The following is an 18,892-nucleotide window of genomic DNA, read 5'->3' as shown; positions in this document are numbered from 1 at the left end:
CTCAAAAATGTGTTCTCTGTAACAAGAAGACCGTCCAAATTTTCAAATCCCTAAAGTTCGGCCCCATACAGAGCTGAGCCCACTACCTTATGGTCGTAAATCTGGAGTGGGGCTGCTATTAGTTTGGTCTGTGAGGTCCTATGCGCCTTAATCAGAGCCCCAGTGGTCTGCTTCTGATGAAGAATCTGCTTCATAATGTGTTGCTTCCAGGCCATTTCCTCAGAGAGAGTTATGCCCAGATAGTTAAATGTGGTCACTCTCTCGAGGGGGATCCCCCCAATAGCAATTTGCCTTTTAACAACTTATGGGGTTCAACAGTAGGATTTTGGTTCTCAAAGCATTGACCTCCAAGCCTCTCCTTCAACAAAATGCTTGAAGCGATCAAGGAGCAGTTGCAGACCGCTGGGAGTCTTAGAGACTATTAGCGTGTTGGCCGCAAACAATAAGGTTGTAACTTTGGCATCCCCCAAAGAGGGGGCATCAGCAGGGACTTCCACTAAATGTTGGACAACTCAGTGGATGAAATGTGAAAACAGAGTAGCAGCCAACACGTAGCCCTGGCGGACCCCCCTGTTGACTCTTATTGACTCTGTCAATCGCCCTTGGTCACCCCAAAAAACTCTTGCATAGTTGTCCTTGTGAAGGTAGAAAACCAACGCAAAGATCTCAGAAGGGACACCAAGTTCCTGCAGGACACACCATAATTTATATGGGATGAGGTCGGAAGCCGACTGCTGGTCAATAAATGCAATTTAGAGACTTCCCTGTTCAATGGTCACAGTTTTCCAGTCCAATGGTGTTGATTTTCTGTCTAAACCCTGCTTGGAAGGAGGATAAGATGTTATTGTCTTCCATCCAAGCCATAATCTTCATAAGTAGTGCATTGATCAGGCTGACTGGCCTGTAGTTGGATGGTAATGAGCGGTCACCCTTCTTAAAAACCCGAATCACCTCGGCTCCCTCCCACAAGAGCGATATTGGAGCCCCTGAGGCAATTCCCTTTGCTAGCCCCCGTATTGATTTAGACCAATAACAATGTCATTGCGGAAAACGTCAGCACGAACACCGTCTGGCCCTGGGGGTTTATTCCTAACAACAAAATGTATGTTTTGTGTGATTTCATCTAGGGAAAATAGCCCAGAGGACTGGGTGCTAGTGCAGTCAATGGTAGAAACATCAATAGCCATATCCCCTGATCCAGTAAATACTGTAGGGAAATGATCATACCAGGTGGCAATGGCAATATTGTTAGTGGGTGGCTTCGGTCCTTCTGCATCTCCCCTAGTAACTAAAAGCCAAATCTGTTGTGAATCTTTCCTCTGGCAAGCATCACTAATCTGGCGCCATTGATTTACATCCCATTACCTTTTAGCTCTGACGAAGGCTGTCTCATAAGACCTCCTTCCACTACATTGTTGGCTCTAATTGCGATGGCCAGTTTTGATCTTAGGTTCCTGAACACCAGTAGGAGTGTGGTCCAGCGGATTTTGACTTACCCTGAGGCCATTGAGGCATTCTAAAATGAGATGCTTACTGATTAAAAAAATGTTTTTGACAAGCCGTGATCTTTGGGAACCCATCCTGATGCTCAAGTAGGCTATGTAGCTGGTTAGTGCTGTCTAAGAGGTTACATTTTATGACTTCTAGTTCCGCTGTGTAGACAGCTTCTTATGGCAAAAAAGCACTGAATCTTTTCAGACACTCAATCTCAGTCACAGACCTGGGTTGAATCCATCATCGTTCTTTAGTACACTTCGCCACCCTTGTACAGACATAGCTATATGTAAATCAGTCTTGGCCCTGTGCCTCATGGGAACAGTCCAGCCCGAACTGCCAAGCCATTTCTTTCCTGGACCGGAAACAAGCATCCTGTTATCGGTTTCTGGCTAACAGCCCTCATCAGCCAGGCTAGCTTGAATCCAGTGGCAAAGTTAGAAAGGGACCCACGTCTCGGGGTACCCTGCCAACTTAGGGCAAACAAGGCAAACACAATGAGATGATGGACGGAGCGCTGAAACTTTTCAGACACTCCCCCAGAGTCAAAAACCTGGGTTGAATCCATCATCATTCTTTAGCTCACTTTGTAACCCGGTTCAAACACACCTCTATGCAAATCAGTCGACCCTGTGCCTCTTGGGAACAGTCGAGCCTGAACTGCCAAGCCATGTCTTCCCTGGACCAGAAAGAAGCATTCTGGGACCAGTTTCGGGCTAACAGCCCTCTTCAGCCAGGCTAGCTTGAAACCAGTGGCAAAGTGAGCAAGGGACCCATGTCTAGGCATACCCTGCCAACTAGGGCGAACAAAGCAAACACAGGGAGATGATGGACGGAGCAACGAAACTTTTCAGACACTTACCCCTAGTCACAGATCTGGATTGAATCCATCATTGTTTTTAGCTCACTTCACCACCCGAGTTCAGGCACATCTATATGCAAATCATTCTTGACCCAGTGCCTCATGGGAACAGTCCAGCCCGAACCGCCAAGCCAGGTCTTCCCTGGACCGGAAACAAGCATCCTGGTATCGGTTTCTGGCTAACCGCCCTCATCAGCCAGGATAGCTTGAATCCAGTGGCAAAGTTATAAAGGGACCCATGTCTCGGGGTACCCTGCCAACTTAGGGTGAACAAAGCAAACACAAGGAGATGATGGACGGAGCGCTGAACCTTTTCAGACACTTAACCCCAGTCACAGATCTGGGTTGAATCCATCATTGTTCTTTAGGTCACTTTGCCACCCCAGTTCAGACACAGCTATATGCAAACCAGTCTTGATCCTGTGCCTCATGGGAACAGTCCAGCCCAACTGCCAAGCCATGTCTTCCCTGGACCGGAAACAAGCATCCTGGAACCAGTTTTGGGCTAACAGCCCTCATCAGTCATGCTAGCTTGAATCCAGTGGCAAAGTGAGCCAGGGACCCACGTCTGGGCATTCCCTGCCATCTAGGGCGAACAAAGCGAACACAAGGAGATGATGAAAGGAGTGCTGAAACTTTTCAGACACTCACCCCTAGTCGCAGATCTGGATTGAATCCATCTTTGTTTTTAGCTCACTTCGCCACCCCAGTTCAGACACATCTATATGCAAATCATTCTTGATCCAGTGCGTCATGGAAACAGTCCAGCCTGAACTGCCAAGCAAGGTCTTCCCTGGACCGGAAACACGCATTCTCATGCCCATTTGAGTCACCTATTGTCCTTAGCTGGGCATACCTCCTTAGTTGTAAAAGTTATACTTGGGAGGCTAGGATTTGAGGTCTCAGGTGATGCCATATCAAATTCAAGGGGGTTGTGGTGACTCTCAGTGGTCGACCCTACTACCATATTCATCACACCAGGCCACAGTCTAACATCTAATAGAATGTAGTCAATGCAGCTCATATTTGTAGTTCTGTTGTAGGTATTTACCCCCATCTTATCGGAATTAGTTTGGCCATTTATGACCCTTAGCCCATACTCAAGGGTTAGGGCGTGGAGCTGTAGTGCCATTCATGTCCATTTTTTGATAGGTGGTAAGTAAAGAAGGGGGACGAGCCACATCTTGTCCACCTTGTCACTGTCAGTTACATCTTCTAAGTCTAGAGGTTCGAAGGTGACATTGAAGTAACCTGCTACTATTAGTGGTGGCTGGTGCTCCCTCTCCTCAAGACAATCTTCCAATGCTTAGAGAGTGGATGAACTGCAGCCAGCCTTGGAGCCTCTGGCATAGATGTTAAAAAGTTCTAAACCTGTACCGTTACTACCCCTAATATGGATCGCTAAAATATCAGAGCTATTGGTCTTAATCTCTCGAGTGGTGCAGTGAGGCTCGATTTTAACCCTGATCAGCAGCCCCCAAGCTGGTCGTACTGGTCTACTGGTGACTGCTGGGCAACAGAATGTGTCATAAACAAGGGATTTGGTTTTAGACGTTTGTGGTAGGAATTCAGCACCTGTAACAAGTTTATGTATAGTCTGCTATCGTTTGCGTGGGACGGTGCCAACAGGAGGGGGTTAACCCTGAACCCCCTGAATTACAGACCACATGTCACACAAAATGACTACGGGCCTGTGCACTTGTCAACATTAGCTGCAGAGTTAGTACTCTGTGTTATGAGCTATCACAAAACAGACTTTCGATGTGAAAACATGTATCAAAATAACAATGAACAGTCAGGAGTTTTGGGTTCTTCTTTCAATCTTGAACGGTTACCCAGCCAACATGTGTTTCGTCTGGGGAAGTTCCCCGAGACTTCTTCAGGGATAATGGCAATGTGAAGGAGATCATAAATCTCTCTGCCGGTTGTACTTCCGCCCCGGCTAGCTATTGAGAGTAAGTGTTTCTCAATGTTAAGAAGGGTCCAGAATAAGGACCATGGTGGAACACATATAGGGGCTTCACTCTCAACCGGTTGTATTTCCGTCCCGATTGCAGGGAAGAGGTAAGTATTTCTAGACCCACGTATGATCCAGAAACGGAATTGAAAAGGTGGAGCTGGGGGTGAAGGCTCCGCTGACGAGCATTTCTCGTATCAGCATGGTGTGGAAGTGCCAAGGTATCAGCAGTGAATCAATATACTGTCCACATTTGGGGGATTTCAGACCCGAGTGGGAAACTTGAGCAGCGTGTGCGCTGTGTTTAGACGATGGGCCTAGCGCCTGGGACGTGACATATCCGGGAATAAAGACAGGAGCAGTGGCCCAAGTTTCCATGCAAAATGCAAATATAAAATTGCTCTATATATGGGTTCCAGTGAGCACCTGCCACCTTTGGCCTCTCTCCAGCCACATTCCATGTTAATATGCTAAGTTTTGATGGCAATCCTCTGGTGGCTGGACGGAGAGACTGGTTTCCGTCCATAGCGCAGCCTGTGAGCCTGCAGTGGTTTCTCGCATTGACAAAGTCCCCTCTTCGGGGGTATCAGTGCTGATCTGCAGTAGTTCAGCGAGCCCGTGGCTAATGGGCTTCGAAGTTGATGACAAGGTGTCAGTATGATGCCTAGCTTTGTTTAATAAGTGCTCAGCCTTACTTATACATGAAGATGTCATATGGGCTGGACGAACTTGGCTTGCAAGTCAGTCATTGATAGCGCATGGTGAGTCAGAACCCAATTGAGTGCCCTACTGGTTGCTGGTTAGCAACTGTGGTGTAAAAAAGGGTCTGTATTTTAGTTGCATTCCAGTGGGAGTGGGTGAGCATGTTCTTGCCTCTAAGGCTATAAGGTTATGGGCTCAATTCCCATCTCTTAATTGTAATTCAATGCAATCCGTTTGAAAGGTGTGGTGGGTTAGAGCCTTTTTGCCCATAAGATCTCCTCCCTGATGAGAAATCTACACCACCTCACCTTCCGAATCCAATGTATAGATTTGTTTATTTAAGAGTCTTTACCTTCGTACTTCGTGTGTGATGGAATTTTAGGCACATTAGTCATATAGATACTCCTAGCTGGACATTGGACTTGATCTCGCCTATTACTAGGATACCGACCGCTGTCAGCTTGTATTCTGTCACTGCTGCACACTAGTTCGAGAGCGATTTTGCTAATGAGGTTTGCAGGGGATGGACATTAAGGGGGCTATGCTGCTCGAGGGGTTGGTTGGTAACTGTGGGCGTCTAATTGTCTACTTGGATTGATGCACTTTGGGGGAATTTCTATCTAGCAGAAGTTGGACCTGGTCCGTGAGGGCTAGGATTAGTGTTTTAGTGAAGTAACTTCAGCCCTCAGATCTGTTATGATCCTATTCATGTCCTGACCCAATGAGGTTGTCTCTTCTGGAAAGCCCTCAGCCCAGCATCCCTTTCTCTACACATTCATTGACTAACTTTGTTGTAGAGGGGTCTACCACTAACTCAAACACTTCACCCTGCTGATTGCAGGACAGATGCTGTCGTGTGAGAAACCTGTTGGATAATACAATATTGGTGTTGGCATTGGTGTTAGTGTCAGTGATGGTTTTATCTACAACAGCAATGGGGATTGAGGATACCGCTGCCTCCGCATCATCAGTAGCGACTGTATGTGGGGTGGCAATGGGATGACTCGAGGGGGGATTTTTTGCGCTACATGAAATTCCAATTAATGAAAATAGAGGGAATGCATTTAGCGGGATTAGGATTTGGGCTGGAAAGATGCCGTGGCTCATTAGGAGGGTGCAATGTGTCTGTTGAAACCGGAAGAGTGACGGGGCTAGGATTTCCTCGCATTCCACGAGTAGATCATCAATACGATCCAAGACACAGTTATTGGCTACCGACTTGCGAGACAATTTGCTTCTGCTAGATTTCAGTTGGGCTCATGAGTTCCCCCACCCCCTCACAACATGTGGGTTTTCTTTTTCCCATGGCGTTTAACAAAATATTTTACAAGTAAAGTGAGGTTATAAACCATTGCAGTGAAGATATAAACAATGTTGTGACAATGACCAAGTAGCACCTGCAAGTGTCTTACATCTGCCGGGCTAGTGTACAGGAGGTGAACATGGGGCCCGACTCTCCAGAGGGGGGTCTCTTCCAAGGACCAGCAAAAGTGATAGAGAGCTCCTCGGTCAGCAGAGAATCCCCCTACAGGGGGTTGATACGCGGGTGGAAGTGAAGCTATAGGGCTCAACTCAAAGCACAACAACCCAAAGGCTAAACCAATCTAAGAGTAAGAGGAAAACGGACACACTCAAACTGACCAATACTTGAAATAGCAACGACTCACAGTTTGTATCACCAGTCCAAAAAGCCAAGGGGGGTGGCCCTGCCCTGCCTCTTCCTGGCAATAACGGACAAGGACGTGCCCGCCCTTGGCCCGGGCTCTGCCTGGGCGCATGCCTTTACAACAAATTTAGTTTGAAAGGCAGGATTGCTAACGGGATATGTGTTGTAAATTGCATATTCCAGCCCAGCTGCCCTGCGCCCTAACACCCGATACCCCAGCCCTGCAATCCATCCCCCAGTCCTTAAAATTACCTGAACCCTAAACCCTAACACTTGATTCCTGCCCATAAAAACATCCCAACCCCACCGCTATGAGCCTTAAAATCCTACCACCTACCTCGGCCTCCCCTGCCCTGACTCCTAACATCGACCCTGTCTTGCCCTTAAAACTACCACTTCCTCTCCCCCGCCCCGAGGCCTAAAACCATGTCCCTGCCAAAAACTACCCTGACCCCAGCACCACACCCCGAGTCCTAAAACTGACTTCTTCCTCTGAAAACTGCTCCTCCCCTCCACCCTGAGCCCTAAAACCCAGCCCCCGCCCTTAAAACTACCCTGCCCCCTTCCGCCCTGAGCTCTAAAACTCTGCCCCCTTCCAAAAAAGATGCCCCGGACACGCCCTGAGCCCTAAATCCACCCCTCCAGAGAAACTATCCCCTTTCCCCCAATCCAGCCCCAGGCCAACTTACCTGTCTGCACCTGAAGCTTCCTGTCCCTATGCCTTCTGCTCCTCTCCTTCCAGACCCCTAGGCAGCTGTCTGCCTTACCCACGCATATATGTGTTTAATGGCAATGCATATGCATGGTTCAGGCAGGCGTTGTTCCGCATGCAGGGAACTGGCAAACCAGGCTCAGCCCGCGCTGTGAAGGCTGGTTCCCATTAAAGGGTGACATGAAATAATGGAACCGATTAAGAGTTAGTGTCATGGAAATAAGGACGAGGAAGAGTGTGACCTAGAGGTAGTCACAGGGAAAGAAGAGTGAGATGGAAGAATGGAATGCAAAGACTGCGACAGAATAAAGTGTCACTGAGATAGTATTCGAGTAAAAAAGAGACAACAGGAGATAGTAACTTGAAGTAAATTACTCCGGAGACAGCAGTGAATAGTTGGACTGCACACCCTCATGTCCAAAAAGAAATAAAGTGTTACATATCACTAGAGTTTAGTTTTGGAGAGGCATATGTGTTGACAACATGTGACCCAGGTATGAGGAGGGCCCCAAACATCATTTTGAAATGAGCATGTTCTCATCTCACATATTGGACCCTTTTTTTACCACCTTAGCTCGGGCTAGATCAGCTGACCCGATGGTGGTGGGTTGGACTGACCATCTACTGGTTAAAGTGTCATGTCCCCTTGACACCCCACAACTGAAACCTGCAGGTAAACAGAGTTTAAAGCGAAATTGGCGTAAACTTAAGCTGGAGGAGTTTGTCAGGTTATTGGAGGCACAACCCCTAGGCAAACTGCAGAATGTAGAACAGGGCTATGAACAATTCTGCAACTGGGTTCTTACTGCCCTCGACTCTCTCATACCTTTGCGTTGGGCAAAATGTCATGCGAAAAATCGTAGCCCTTGGTATAATGAGACTCTTGCCGAGCTTAAGAGAACCTGCCGGCAAGCTGAGAGGGCCTGGAGAAAAGCTTTTGATCCTACGTTAAAATCGTTGTACTTTGCCCAGCTTAAGTCCTACCACAGAGCTATTTGCCAAACCCGGGCCGCATATTACGCAGCTGAGTTTTCCAACAGCCCCAACCCCTCTAAGTTGATCTTCAAGGTACTTAAAGACCTGACGGGGAAACGGGCCACCTCGCAAGAAATCTGTACGGACTCGCACTGTGAAAGCCTGGCATCCTTTTTCGTGGAGAAAGTACAGAAAATCTACCGAGGATTCGCACCAGCTGCTCCCGGGGATGCTCCTAGCGAAGTAGAGGTCCTGGTGTCTGAAACCCTGTCAACCCTGCCAACTATGTCTAATGAGGTATTCGACACTCTGAGCCTCAAAATTAAATCAGGCTCTCCCTCAGACCCTCTGAAGCCGGAGTTTTTTGCTTCTCTCCCGCCCCTCTGTCGTGAGCCCATTCTCGAGCTGATCAATCTCTCCCTCAGTGAGGGCGTGGTTCCGTTATCCTGGAAGCAGGCTGTGGTCAAGCCCATCTTGAAGAAACCTAATTCTGACCCCTTGCTCCCGGAGAATTATCGGCCCATCTCCCTCCTGCCTTGGACCGCCAAGGTCACGGAGGCACACGTGAATACCATTCTGTCTGCCCACCTCTCGCGTAACAATATCTTAGACGAGAGTCAAAATGGGTTTCGTGCTCAACACAGCACTGAAACGGCTCTGCTCTTTATGATCGAGCATTTGCGGTCAGTGCTGGATGCGGGGCAGACCGCGGCGCTCCTATTGTTAGACCTGAGCTCCGCGTTTGACACGGTGTCTCATGACATTCTGCTGCGGCGTCTGGAGGAAGTGGGGATCGTTGGGAAGGCTCTTAAGTGGTTCCGCTCATTCCTCTCGGACCGGTTTTTTAAAGTAGCCATTCCTCCTGGCCAGTCCTCGTACCATTCTCTGGAACTGGGAGTCCCTCAGGGCTCTGCCCTCAGCCCCACATTATTCAACTTGTATGTGAAACCGCTGGCTGCCGTCGTCAGGCAATATGGCCTTACGATGACATCGTATGCCGACGACACGCAGCTGGCGGTGACACTCAGTGGGGACCCTGAGGTGACTGCGCCCAGATTCCGGGCAGGACTGATAGCTGTGGCTAGCTGGATGCGTAACAACTGCTTACAGCTTAATGCCAAGAAAACCGAGGTCCTGATTGTGGGGAAGCAGGCGGAACTCTGGGGAGACCAGTGGTGGCCTCTCGAACTGGGGGCGATGCCCATCCCAGTGGACGAAGTCAAAAATCTGGGGGTATGGCTGGATTCTAACCTTTCCTTTACCAGCCATACAAAGAAGACAGCAGCTACCTGCTATGGCATTCTGAGAGGACTCAGACCAGTCCTCAAATTTTTCGACCCTCCCACACGTCAACTGGTGGTTCAGGCCTCTATCCTCTCACGGATAGACTACGGGAGTGCCTTGCTCCTTGGAGTCAACCAGGCTGAGGCGACTAGGCTTCAGTGGGTGCAGAACGCTGCTGCACGGGCCATTGTAGGTCTCCCGAGACGATGTTCTGTCTCTCCTGTCTTGGCCTCTCTGCACTGGCTTCCGGTCAGACAGAGAATCAAATTCAAGGCTCTCTGTCTGACATTCAAGATTTTAAAGCTTTCTTCTCCCCCGGCCTTGACAGGCCTTATTTCTTCTTATGTCCCCACGCGATCCCTCAGATCCGAAGCCCAGTATCTGGCGAACAAGCCTAGGTTCAGGCTTAGCAGGATGGGAGGACGTTCCTTCCGTGTGCTGGCGGCGGACCTATGGAATTCCCTTCCTGTTCACATTCGCGCCCTCAACAGCTTGACCCTCTTCAGAAGGGCCATCAAAACCCACCTGTTCATCTCTGTTAGCTAATATCCCCCTTTTTCAGCTCTGATCTGTTGTGTTGTTGCATATGATCAGGCGCCAGGACGCCCCTTCGCTGGGGCAGCTGTTGCGCCTAATAAATGTTATTAACATAACATAACATAACATCTGCAGCTGTCCCTGTCACCAGTATACACGAATACCGTGGCTTTAAATGCACATTACCAGATGCACAATTCGTGTTTGAGTGGGTTGCAAATATGTGAGCGTAACCTTGTCATTTCTCCGCCTTGTTATGAGCACCTACTTTTCGTTTTTTCTGTAGCCTACATTTGGATTGGAGTGAGGTCGCGGGCCTTCACTTTGCCTCGGATCAATCATACATACATCTGTAGAACGTTTCTAACACTGCACTCTGGTGACATGGCGGGGGGGCTGGTGAACTCTAAGCACTTGGGAACCTGTAATGCAGACCGAACATTTATGTATATGTATATGTGACCTTAAAGAACAATGGGGAGAAAAATGTCTCCGTGCCACGCTTCTGGTTTTATTTTGCCTCAAGCTATAAAAGATATGCGTTCATGGCCTACTGTCACGTGTTAAAAAAACCTTAAATGGTGCATTAAATCCTAGAACAAATTCGATGGCAGAGACGGGTACACAAATTACAGGGCTTATGAATGAAAGTGTATGCAAACCCTTATTCAATATATACCCTTTTCCTTCCTGGGCGTTCCTTCTGAACTGAAACCATGCATATGTGGGAGGAAACGTTCCTTTCAAATTGTTTCTATGTGAAATGTTCGGAGTATGCTTAATAGGCATTTTCAAAAATTCTATACCCGAAAATGAAAGTGCATTGGTCTTGTAACTGAAATAGTATAATTTTGTCCTTTTTTGCCACTCTCTGATTTTTCATACATTTTTATGGCAGTAAGTAGTCAATATAAGACGTGATAACTATCTACTTTCATTTTGTTCTGTTTAGGAAATAGTCAACTTCAACTGCAGAAAGCTAGTCGCCACAATGCCTCTCTTTGCCAACGCAGACCCGAACTTTGTCACAGCCATGCTGAGCAAGCTGCGCTTTGAGGTCTTCCAGCCTGGCGATTACATCATTCGTGAAGGAGCTGTGGGGAAAAAGATGTATTTCATACAACATGGAGTCGCCGGTGTCATTACGAAATCCAGCAGGGAAATGAAGCTGACAGACGGCTCTTACTTTGGAGGTTAGTGAATTAAAAGCCGAATAGGATGGTCTGGGGTGTGAAAGGCAGAAGCATGTTTCTTGGACATAAGGGAAAAATAAAGTAAGATGAAAAATGTTTCACCCTCTAATAATCCCTCTCAGGAATATGTCACCTAATTAGAGAATTTCTTGTTGAGTGTTTTTTGCAAATTCTGTTATTCAGTGCGTTTTTGTGTTGCTGCGACAAGCCATTAATTTTTTATTAAGTATGGAACAAACCTATTGCTAACTATATACATTGAGTAGGCTTTTGGTTCTGCCCCTTTCAACTACATTTTTAGGTCTCGCCTAGTGTTGCAGCCCAAATGCGCTGCGTTCGCTTTGCGAGGCGTGCAATACACACTATAGTGTGGAAGGTTCGTAGAAGTTCCGCCCACTCTCCGCCCATCTTTTTGATTGGCTTGTGTTGTGAATGCTGCCGCTAGCTAAATTGGTATTACATCTATATTATCCTGTGACCCGATTATTTTTTAACATTTTTAATTCTAACACCTTTTGCATCAATATCTTAATCAAATCCTGTGTCATGGTTCTCTCTCAAGTTATCAGTGGCGGTTTCTCCCCGACTGTGTCGGGGCTCCGCCTCGGTTCCCAAATGCATCTCAATATTAATTTCTTTAAAAAAAAATATGTTTCTAAAGTCTTATTTTGGCTCTAGTGTTAGTTACACAATCAATACACCACTACTGTCTTCCCCAGCAGCCCCGACCACTCACCAATACCACCGCCGTGACTTCAAGGGAAGCATCACATGACATGAGACTGACTCCCTTCCCTTGCGGGCCCAAAGAAGCCTAAGTGTTTTCCAGCCGACAACCTCACAGCCCTTAAGTCTGTGATGTCATCAGCTCGGCAAAGACCTAGCTTCTGGGCCCAGTCTCCACCCCCTGATGGCGTGGTGGAAAAGTTAGCCCCGGTATCCCTTACCCTCCACGTCAATGACCTTTGGAAAACTCTCTCCAGAATGGTCTTCTAACTGGTGGCCGGAAAAGCTCGGCTATCCACCTGTCCCAGTGGAAAAAGCCAGAAACCTGGGAATCATTTTTGACAGCAAGTTGGTATTTGACCTTCATACAAACAAGGTTGTGTTGTCTTCTTTCTTTATTCTGAAAAAGATTAAGAAGCTGCTGCCTTATCTCCCTCCCTCAGCTGGGAAGACTCTGGTCTCTACCTTAGTCTTCTCCAAAATGGATTATGGAAACGCTCTCTTTCTCCATACCCAGAAGCGTGTTATAACAAAGCTGCAATCCATCCAGAATGCGGCAGCCAGGATTCTCCTGAGCATTCCTCGCCGCAACTCCACCACTCTTGGCATTCGTCAACTCCACTGGCTGAGAGTAGAGAGCCGCATTAAATTCAAGGCCCTCTGCATTGCATATAGGGCAGTACACGGCATAGGACCCAGGTTCCTGACGGAAGCCTTTCAGCCATACACTCCTAGATGGCAATTAAGATCGGCTAATACCAACCTCCTCACTGTGCCACGCACAAGAACGGCCACCTGGGGAGATAGACGTTTCTTGGTGGCCACCCCAAAACTCTGGAATCTTCTGCCACATTCCATCAAAACTGCCCCGAACCTGATGAGCTTCCGCAGGCTCTTAAAAACGTGGTTATTTAACCAGTGAGAGGATGACTGACCCCAGTAGCTCCACAGCGCCGAGACACCCCAGGGTATTTGTTGCGCTATAAAAATTACGTAAATAAAATAAATAAATAAATCAGGGAGTGGAGACTGTCACTCACCCCTTTCCCAACTCATTACAGGGCGTGGTGAGTCCCACCCTGTGATGAGTTGGGAAACGGGTGTGGCAGGCGGGAAGTCGAGGATGTGAGTCTGCGCAGACTTGACCTCAGGCTAAGACTGCTTCCCGCGTGTTTGTCTGCATTGGTGAAAGTTTCTGGAAGGCGCTGCGTCACACAGGACATGGACTCCGACACTGTCTGCAGAGACAACTCTCTCTGACTCAAGTGCCCCGAGAGGAGACAGTCCATCATTTTTAGTGCCAGTTGCTGCTTGCTGGCCCTGTGTGCCTGGACTGACTCGACTGCAGGAGGTTAGTAGGACATGATTCGGAATTCCAATTTTGTATGTTATTATTGGTGTTGTAGTCGTACATAATACTGGCTTGGCTGCCTTGGTTATTATTGGTGTTGGCTGCCTTGGTTGCCTATTTTTTTGTTGGTTATTATTGGTGTTGTAGTCGACTCGTGTATAATACTGACTTGGCTGCCTTGTGATTAAGGGGATGTGTCTGTATGCCACCCCGGGTGTCAGACAGTGGACACTGCTCGTCCGCGATGTGGCCTCCCCCACGGACAGGTTTCCCAAATTGTTTTCCTCCATTGGGAATCTGTATATTGCTTCAGATTGGATTGGGAGAAAATCCTTTCATGAGAACGAACGTTTAATCGCTTGCAGACTATTAGTTCTCTCACATGCTCTCATTCAGCTCCTGGCCAGGCACAGTGGCACAGTACCGAAATTAGGCCTCAAAACCCACCATCCACGTGCAGTATTATGTTGCGCTTTCTGCTCTACAAGTCGGTAGGCTCAGAAATCATATTCTATGTGCGCACTCACTCAGCTCCTGGACAGGCACCTGCTCAATGTGGCCTGTGTTTTACCGAAATCGGGCCTAACATTAAAACAGGCCTAAAACCCCACCATCCACGTGCAGCATTAAGTTGCGCTTTTTTCTTGGCAGGCTCACAATTCATATTTTATGTGCGCAGGTGAAAGCAAGATGACACTGGCAGTCCCATTCAGAGTTTTATTTTGGATAATGCTTTCTCAGAAGGGAGACAGGGGTACTCTCTATCTGCTTGGGCTGTGGGTTGAGAACCAAATCTTGCCTTAAAAATTTACTGGGGGCAACATCATTAGACTTTTCTTAAATTGACCCTGGGCAACATCATTAGACTTTGCTTGTAAAGTCTGGCATTTAAATACAGTGTAAGACCAACTCACGCAGTGCTATTTGACACTCACCAGCCAGCATGAAGGTGCCTGTGTTTGTGTCTACATTGATTGAATACAAAAGAATTCAGGGGTTTTCGAATGCCGTGTCTGTAGGTAAAGTTTTGTGAGGGGCTGGTGTGAGAAACTCAGTGTGAGTGTGTGTGAGACAGACAGCAAGTTGATAAGAGACGTTGTGGTTACAAGTGAACCTTAGAAGGGGGTGAAAAGCAGTAAAAAAAAGATGTGGGAAATTAATTTTAAGAAAGTTTTGAGAAAAGTCTGAAGGTGACGATAGTGAGGAAGGGAGTCAGTAAATGTGTATGCCGTAAAGTGGAGGAAGGAAAATAGAGGGTGTCAAAGGAAATCATAAGACTCCCTTTTAGGTGCCAACTGGACGACAATTAATTCTGGGGCCTCTCGGACACAGGCTGGAAGGCAGGGAAATGAGGGAATTTTCATACAGGGGCTGAATAGGAGATCTGGAAATCGGGCAACTTCCTCACACTGTCCAATTAAGTTTTAAGGAAATCTGTAGACTCTCCGAGGGATGTGGACTAGGAAACAGGGAAATCAGGAGACTTCTTGACAGATGGTAATTAAGAAATCAGAAATCTTCCCGACAGCTGGGCCACAGGGAAACCAGGTGACTCCCCAACAAATGCTGAATGTCCAAATTTGTCGGATTGTAATGCGCATAGCTGCCCCAGCGACGAGGCGTTCCAGTGCAACCACAGACTCCTCAGCGAGAACCAGAGAAAGCTAAAGATTACACAGGGAAAAGCGAGGTCTTTATTGCTTTTCCAAAGGCAAGGTGTCTCTGAATGGCTCAGATGAACACAGGGAGCGTATTATAGAGTTGGGCAGCCAACCCACTCTAGATTTTAAAACACGAAGGATACAGACCAGCACTAAGTCGGCTGATCTCAAAGGATGCTGTGGCACAAATGGAGACAACACAACAACTTCCCAAGTGTTACCACCTTTCTTAGGAAAAAATATGCGGTGCTTGTTCACGTTTTGCTATTCTGGAATAGCCAAGACCTGGAAAGTGAAAAAAAAAATTGTGTAAAATGGTAAAATTGTCAATAATTCTTTAATTAAATGACTAGTTTGAGAGCAGTGCGTCTGCGGTTTAAATGCTACATTATTACGGGTGGTTATCTGAAACAGCACTGTGTATGATTTGAAGGAATGCAGTGTCTCACGTTTTGTACCACTATTTGTTTTGTGAGCATATGTCACTAGAAGCACATATAGCACATTTGAATGTGGCTTTTTCTTTGTTTGTGAACTGGGCAACCTTGTAGTTCTATGTTTGTGTGAGCGTGTAGACGTGAAAATTGCATGTTTATTATCTGTCAAGATATTAGCGTGGTGCATTAAATTAAATATGTTTCTTAGTTGAGCTGACGTGGTCACGAATGGCGTATATGTCTGTGGTTTAGTATTATAGATGTCAATTGAACTCTACATACCACAGCTTTTGTGTTTTCATTTAAGCTGACCCGGCTTGCTTCAGTTGTTAACATACGCAACACATATGCCTAGCTGATGGCTGCTGTGGACATGTGATTTGTGCATTCCTCTGGCTCCTCTTTGGTGTAATCAGGTGCAATATACTTCTTTGTGTCCAAGTATTAAAACAGTTGAATAGGCCTTACATGACCACAAAGAAATATCTTTGGGTCTCACAAGAGTTAAGTTACAGAGATATCAGTAAAACACAATGTGCCTGCCTGGACCACAACTTAACCAATGCACATATTGTTTCCTAATTCGCACATAGACTACAGCTTGCAGAGTTGTGCTTACAGAACTTGGTGTAGCACCCCTGGATCTGTCAGCACAACCCTGCGATGTGCACCCACCCAGGCTGCCAAGGCATGCTGAATCTAAACAAAGTAAAATGGCGCATATGAAAGAACTGCTCCACCCTTTTTTCCCGCTCCTGGCGCTGACCAGCATGGCATGGTGTGACTGGTTCAGTAATAGAGTTGTGCCACTCTAAGAGTTGAAGTGTGTTGGCTTAAATGCCAGAGTCCCAATGCTAGTAGGACCGTTTTGTGTTGCAGGTCATAGATTCCTGCACAGGGCTCCACCAACCCTAAAGTCGGCCCTGTTGACGTGCATGCACAGTGCGCATCACCGACACATGGCCTACTTGTATTCTAGTGCTGTGTTCATGTCCCATTGTGTCTCACTCTCCATTGTCATATGTATCAGACCTCTCTTCCCTCTCACTCTCCACTCTCATCTGTCAGTCCTCTCTCCTCTCACTCGCTGCTCTTGTCTCAGTGTCAGACCTCTCACCCCCTCACTCTCTGCTCTTGGCTCTGTGTCAGACCTCTCTACCCCTCACTCTCTGCTCTCGTCTCTGTGTCAGACCTCTCTCCCCTCTTACTATTCACTCAGTCTCCCCTCTCACTCTCAATGACGGCTGGAGGGGAGGTAATTAGGGTAATTTAAGATTTTCCCAAATGACTTTGCTGCTGAATCAAAGCATTCCTTGGCTGCAGTTTGTTCCTTCATTAGCTTTAAGCGGAGATTGCGTAGATTCCCATTAGAAGTTTCACCAACTGCCGCTACCTGTACATTTTCTCATGTCTAATAATTAAGCATTTTGTAATTGTATTGTCCTTTTTCTGTTTCGCACAATGGCTTCTGAAAGTCTTGAAAATGCACCATTGCCTACTAATTTTTCAAAATTTTCTCAGGGGGAAAAACCCCTCGAACCCACCTTAGGTGGTTCAGGCTCTCTCGCTACGCTCCCTCGTACAGTGCGCTCCACCACTAATTTTACGCCTCGCCACTTTCAAATCTCACCAGCCGCCACTGCACGGGATCCCCTGTACTTTTATGCATAGCTATGCCAAAATCTAACTGCATGTCAGTACTTCACATTAATTTGCTCATTTTATGAATTTGACCTAAAATTTTATAGCAGAAAGCAATGTTGACAAGAAATGGAAATGATTGAACCTCATTCTGGAAACTCTGGGTCTCAGAGAATGTCTGTCCAGCAATATTAGGCACACCCAGAACTGGGGGCCGATTTTGTTACTGGTGGATGGTTTTGTAGCAGAGCTGAAATATTGGCTTCTTGTAACAAAAGCAGCAGCGGTGCTTGTGCTTGACACCAGCAACCTAGGCTTAAGCTTTTGCCATACTACACCCCCGCGCCTTGCCCAGGTTCGTTCGAGCAAACTACCATGGCTGGTTTCGGTTCCCAGCCCAGCCGTGGTACTCACACAAGAGGTAAGTATGGCCCATCTTTTTATTGATGTTGCAAATGTGGTATATTCTCTGTAAATGCCCAAAAGAAGACAGTGCTATAGTTGATGACTGCACTGCCTCACACAAGACTAGATTAAGAGAATGACAAGCACAAGGAATTAATTGCTTTGGGGATCCTATCTAGTATTTTCTGCATGCCGGAATGTCTCCCTTCATATTAGCCCCATTGTCATAACCATAGCAGCAGTGTTTAAGAGGTATTCCTACATCTTTAAGTTTAAGTAGTACATCACAAATGGCTTTATCACTCGTGTCCTCTACAAATTTCTCCTCTGCTCTGTGCTAAGAACTGTATGTTAAAACAGAGCACCCCAGCCACCATTTTGTATTCACAAGCCAGTAAAACCAGCCCTCCCCCCCACAGCAACAGGGATATTCTACATCAGAGGGTGCTTCTGTGAGCTGTTTAAACTGTGTTTACTGGGGACTGTAAACTTTGTTTTTTGGCCAGAAGAGGGAGCAAAGTTTTATTCAAACTGTATTGTTAGATTTCAAGTTAGTGAGACCTTTACCTACAGAAGTCCAAAGTGTGGATTGAGCCCGTCTGTCTCCTAGGAGATTCTGAACAGGAGAAGCAGCTCCCCAGCCCCCACCCCCGGGCCAGCGGACTATTGGCGGTAAACAACCTTTACAATGCGGTCAAAACACCGCAGTGGCATCACAACGCAGATGCACTGGAGGGCGCTCTAGACTAAGGAATAGTAGATTTACTATTCCAACACCTTCCCTACTGTACGTAGGCCGGAGTTGGAATAGTAAATTATACTATTCCTAAATCCAGCACCCTACAGCGCAAGTCGTGGTAACGACTTGCGTTGTAAAAGCTGCGTTGTGATGTACCCCAAACATTTTGATTGCGTGGTAACATCATCCATCCCTATTGGCTATTCAGCTACTAGGCAACTCTAAGTCCTCCCCTCCCACTTTCCCAGGCCACTTAAGATTTTGCTGGGTCCACCCCAAATCATTCTTCTCCATTGTGTGAGTTGCTGCATCCTTCCTGTGCCCCAGATTGCAGTGATTAGAGTCCAGGAAGTGGTAAGGAGACAGACAAGTGCTGTCTCTTCTCCAAACAAAAGTTGTTAAAAAAACGATTTTCCCTTTCTGTGATTACTGTCTTTGCCTGTGGTTGTTACAGTTTAAAATTGTAGTTTTAACCTGCCTGTGATTGCATATTTTATCACCTGTTTTGTGTTTTAAACATGTGGTTTTCCCTGCCCATGATTGCTTCCAT

The 18,892-nt window shown here is 46.9% G+C and overlaps 1 protein-coding gene across 1 annotated transcript in view; it reads left to right on the top strand.

The window, feature by feature from the left end:
- The window catches only part of HCN1 (hyperpolarization activated cyclic nucleotide gated potassium channel 1), a 1,068,254-nt gene that overhangs the window by 852,327 nt on the left and 197,035 nt on the right, over nt 1–18,892 (top strand). The window contains exon 6 of the mRNA XM_086960610.1: nt 11,142–11,382. Coding sequence (XP_086816736.1) covers nt 11,142–11,382 — 241 coding nt within the window. The remainder of the gene's footprint in view (nt 1–11,141; nt 11,383–18,892) is intronic.

The sequence above is a fragment of the Lissotriton vulgaris genome, chromosome 3_1 (genome assembly GCF_964263255.1).
Source record: "Lissotriton vulgaris chromosome 3_1, aLisVul1.2, whole genome shotgun sequence".
Classification (NCBI taxonomy): domain Eukaryota; kingdom Metazoa; phylum Chordata; class Amphibia; order Caudata; family Salamandridae; genus Lissotriton; species Lissotriton vulgaris.
The sequence above is the reverse complement of the archived record's forward strand: the minus strand, read 5'-3'. Positions and strand labels throughout refer to the sequence as shown.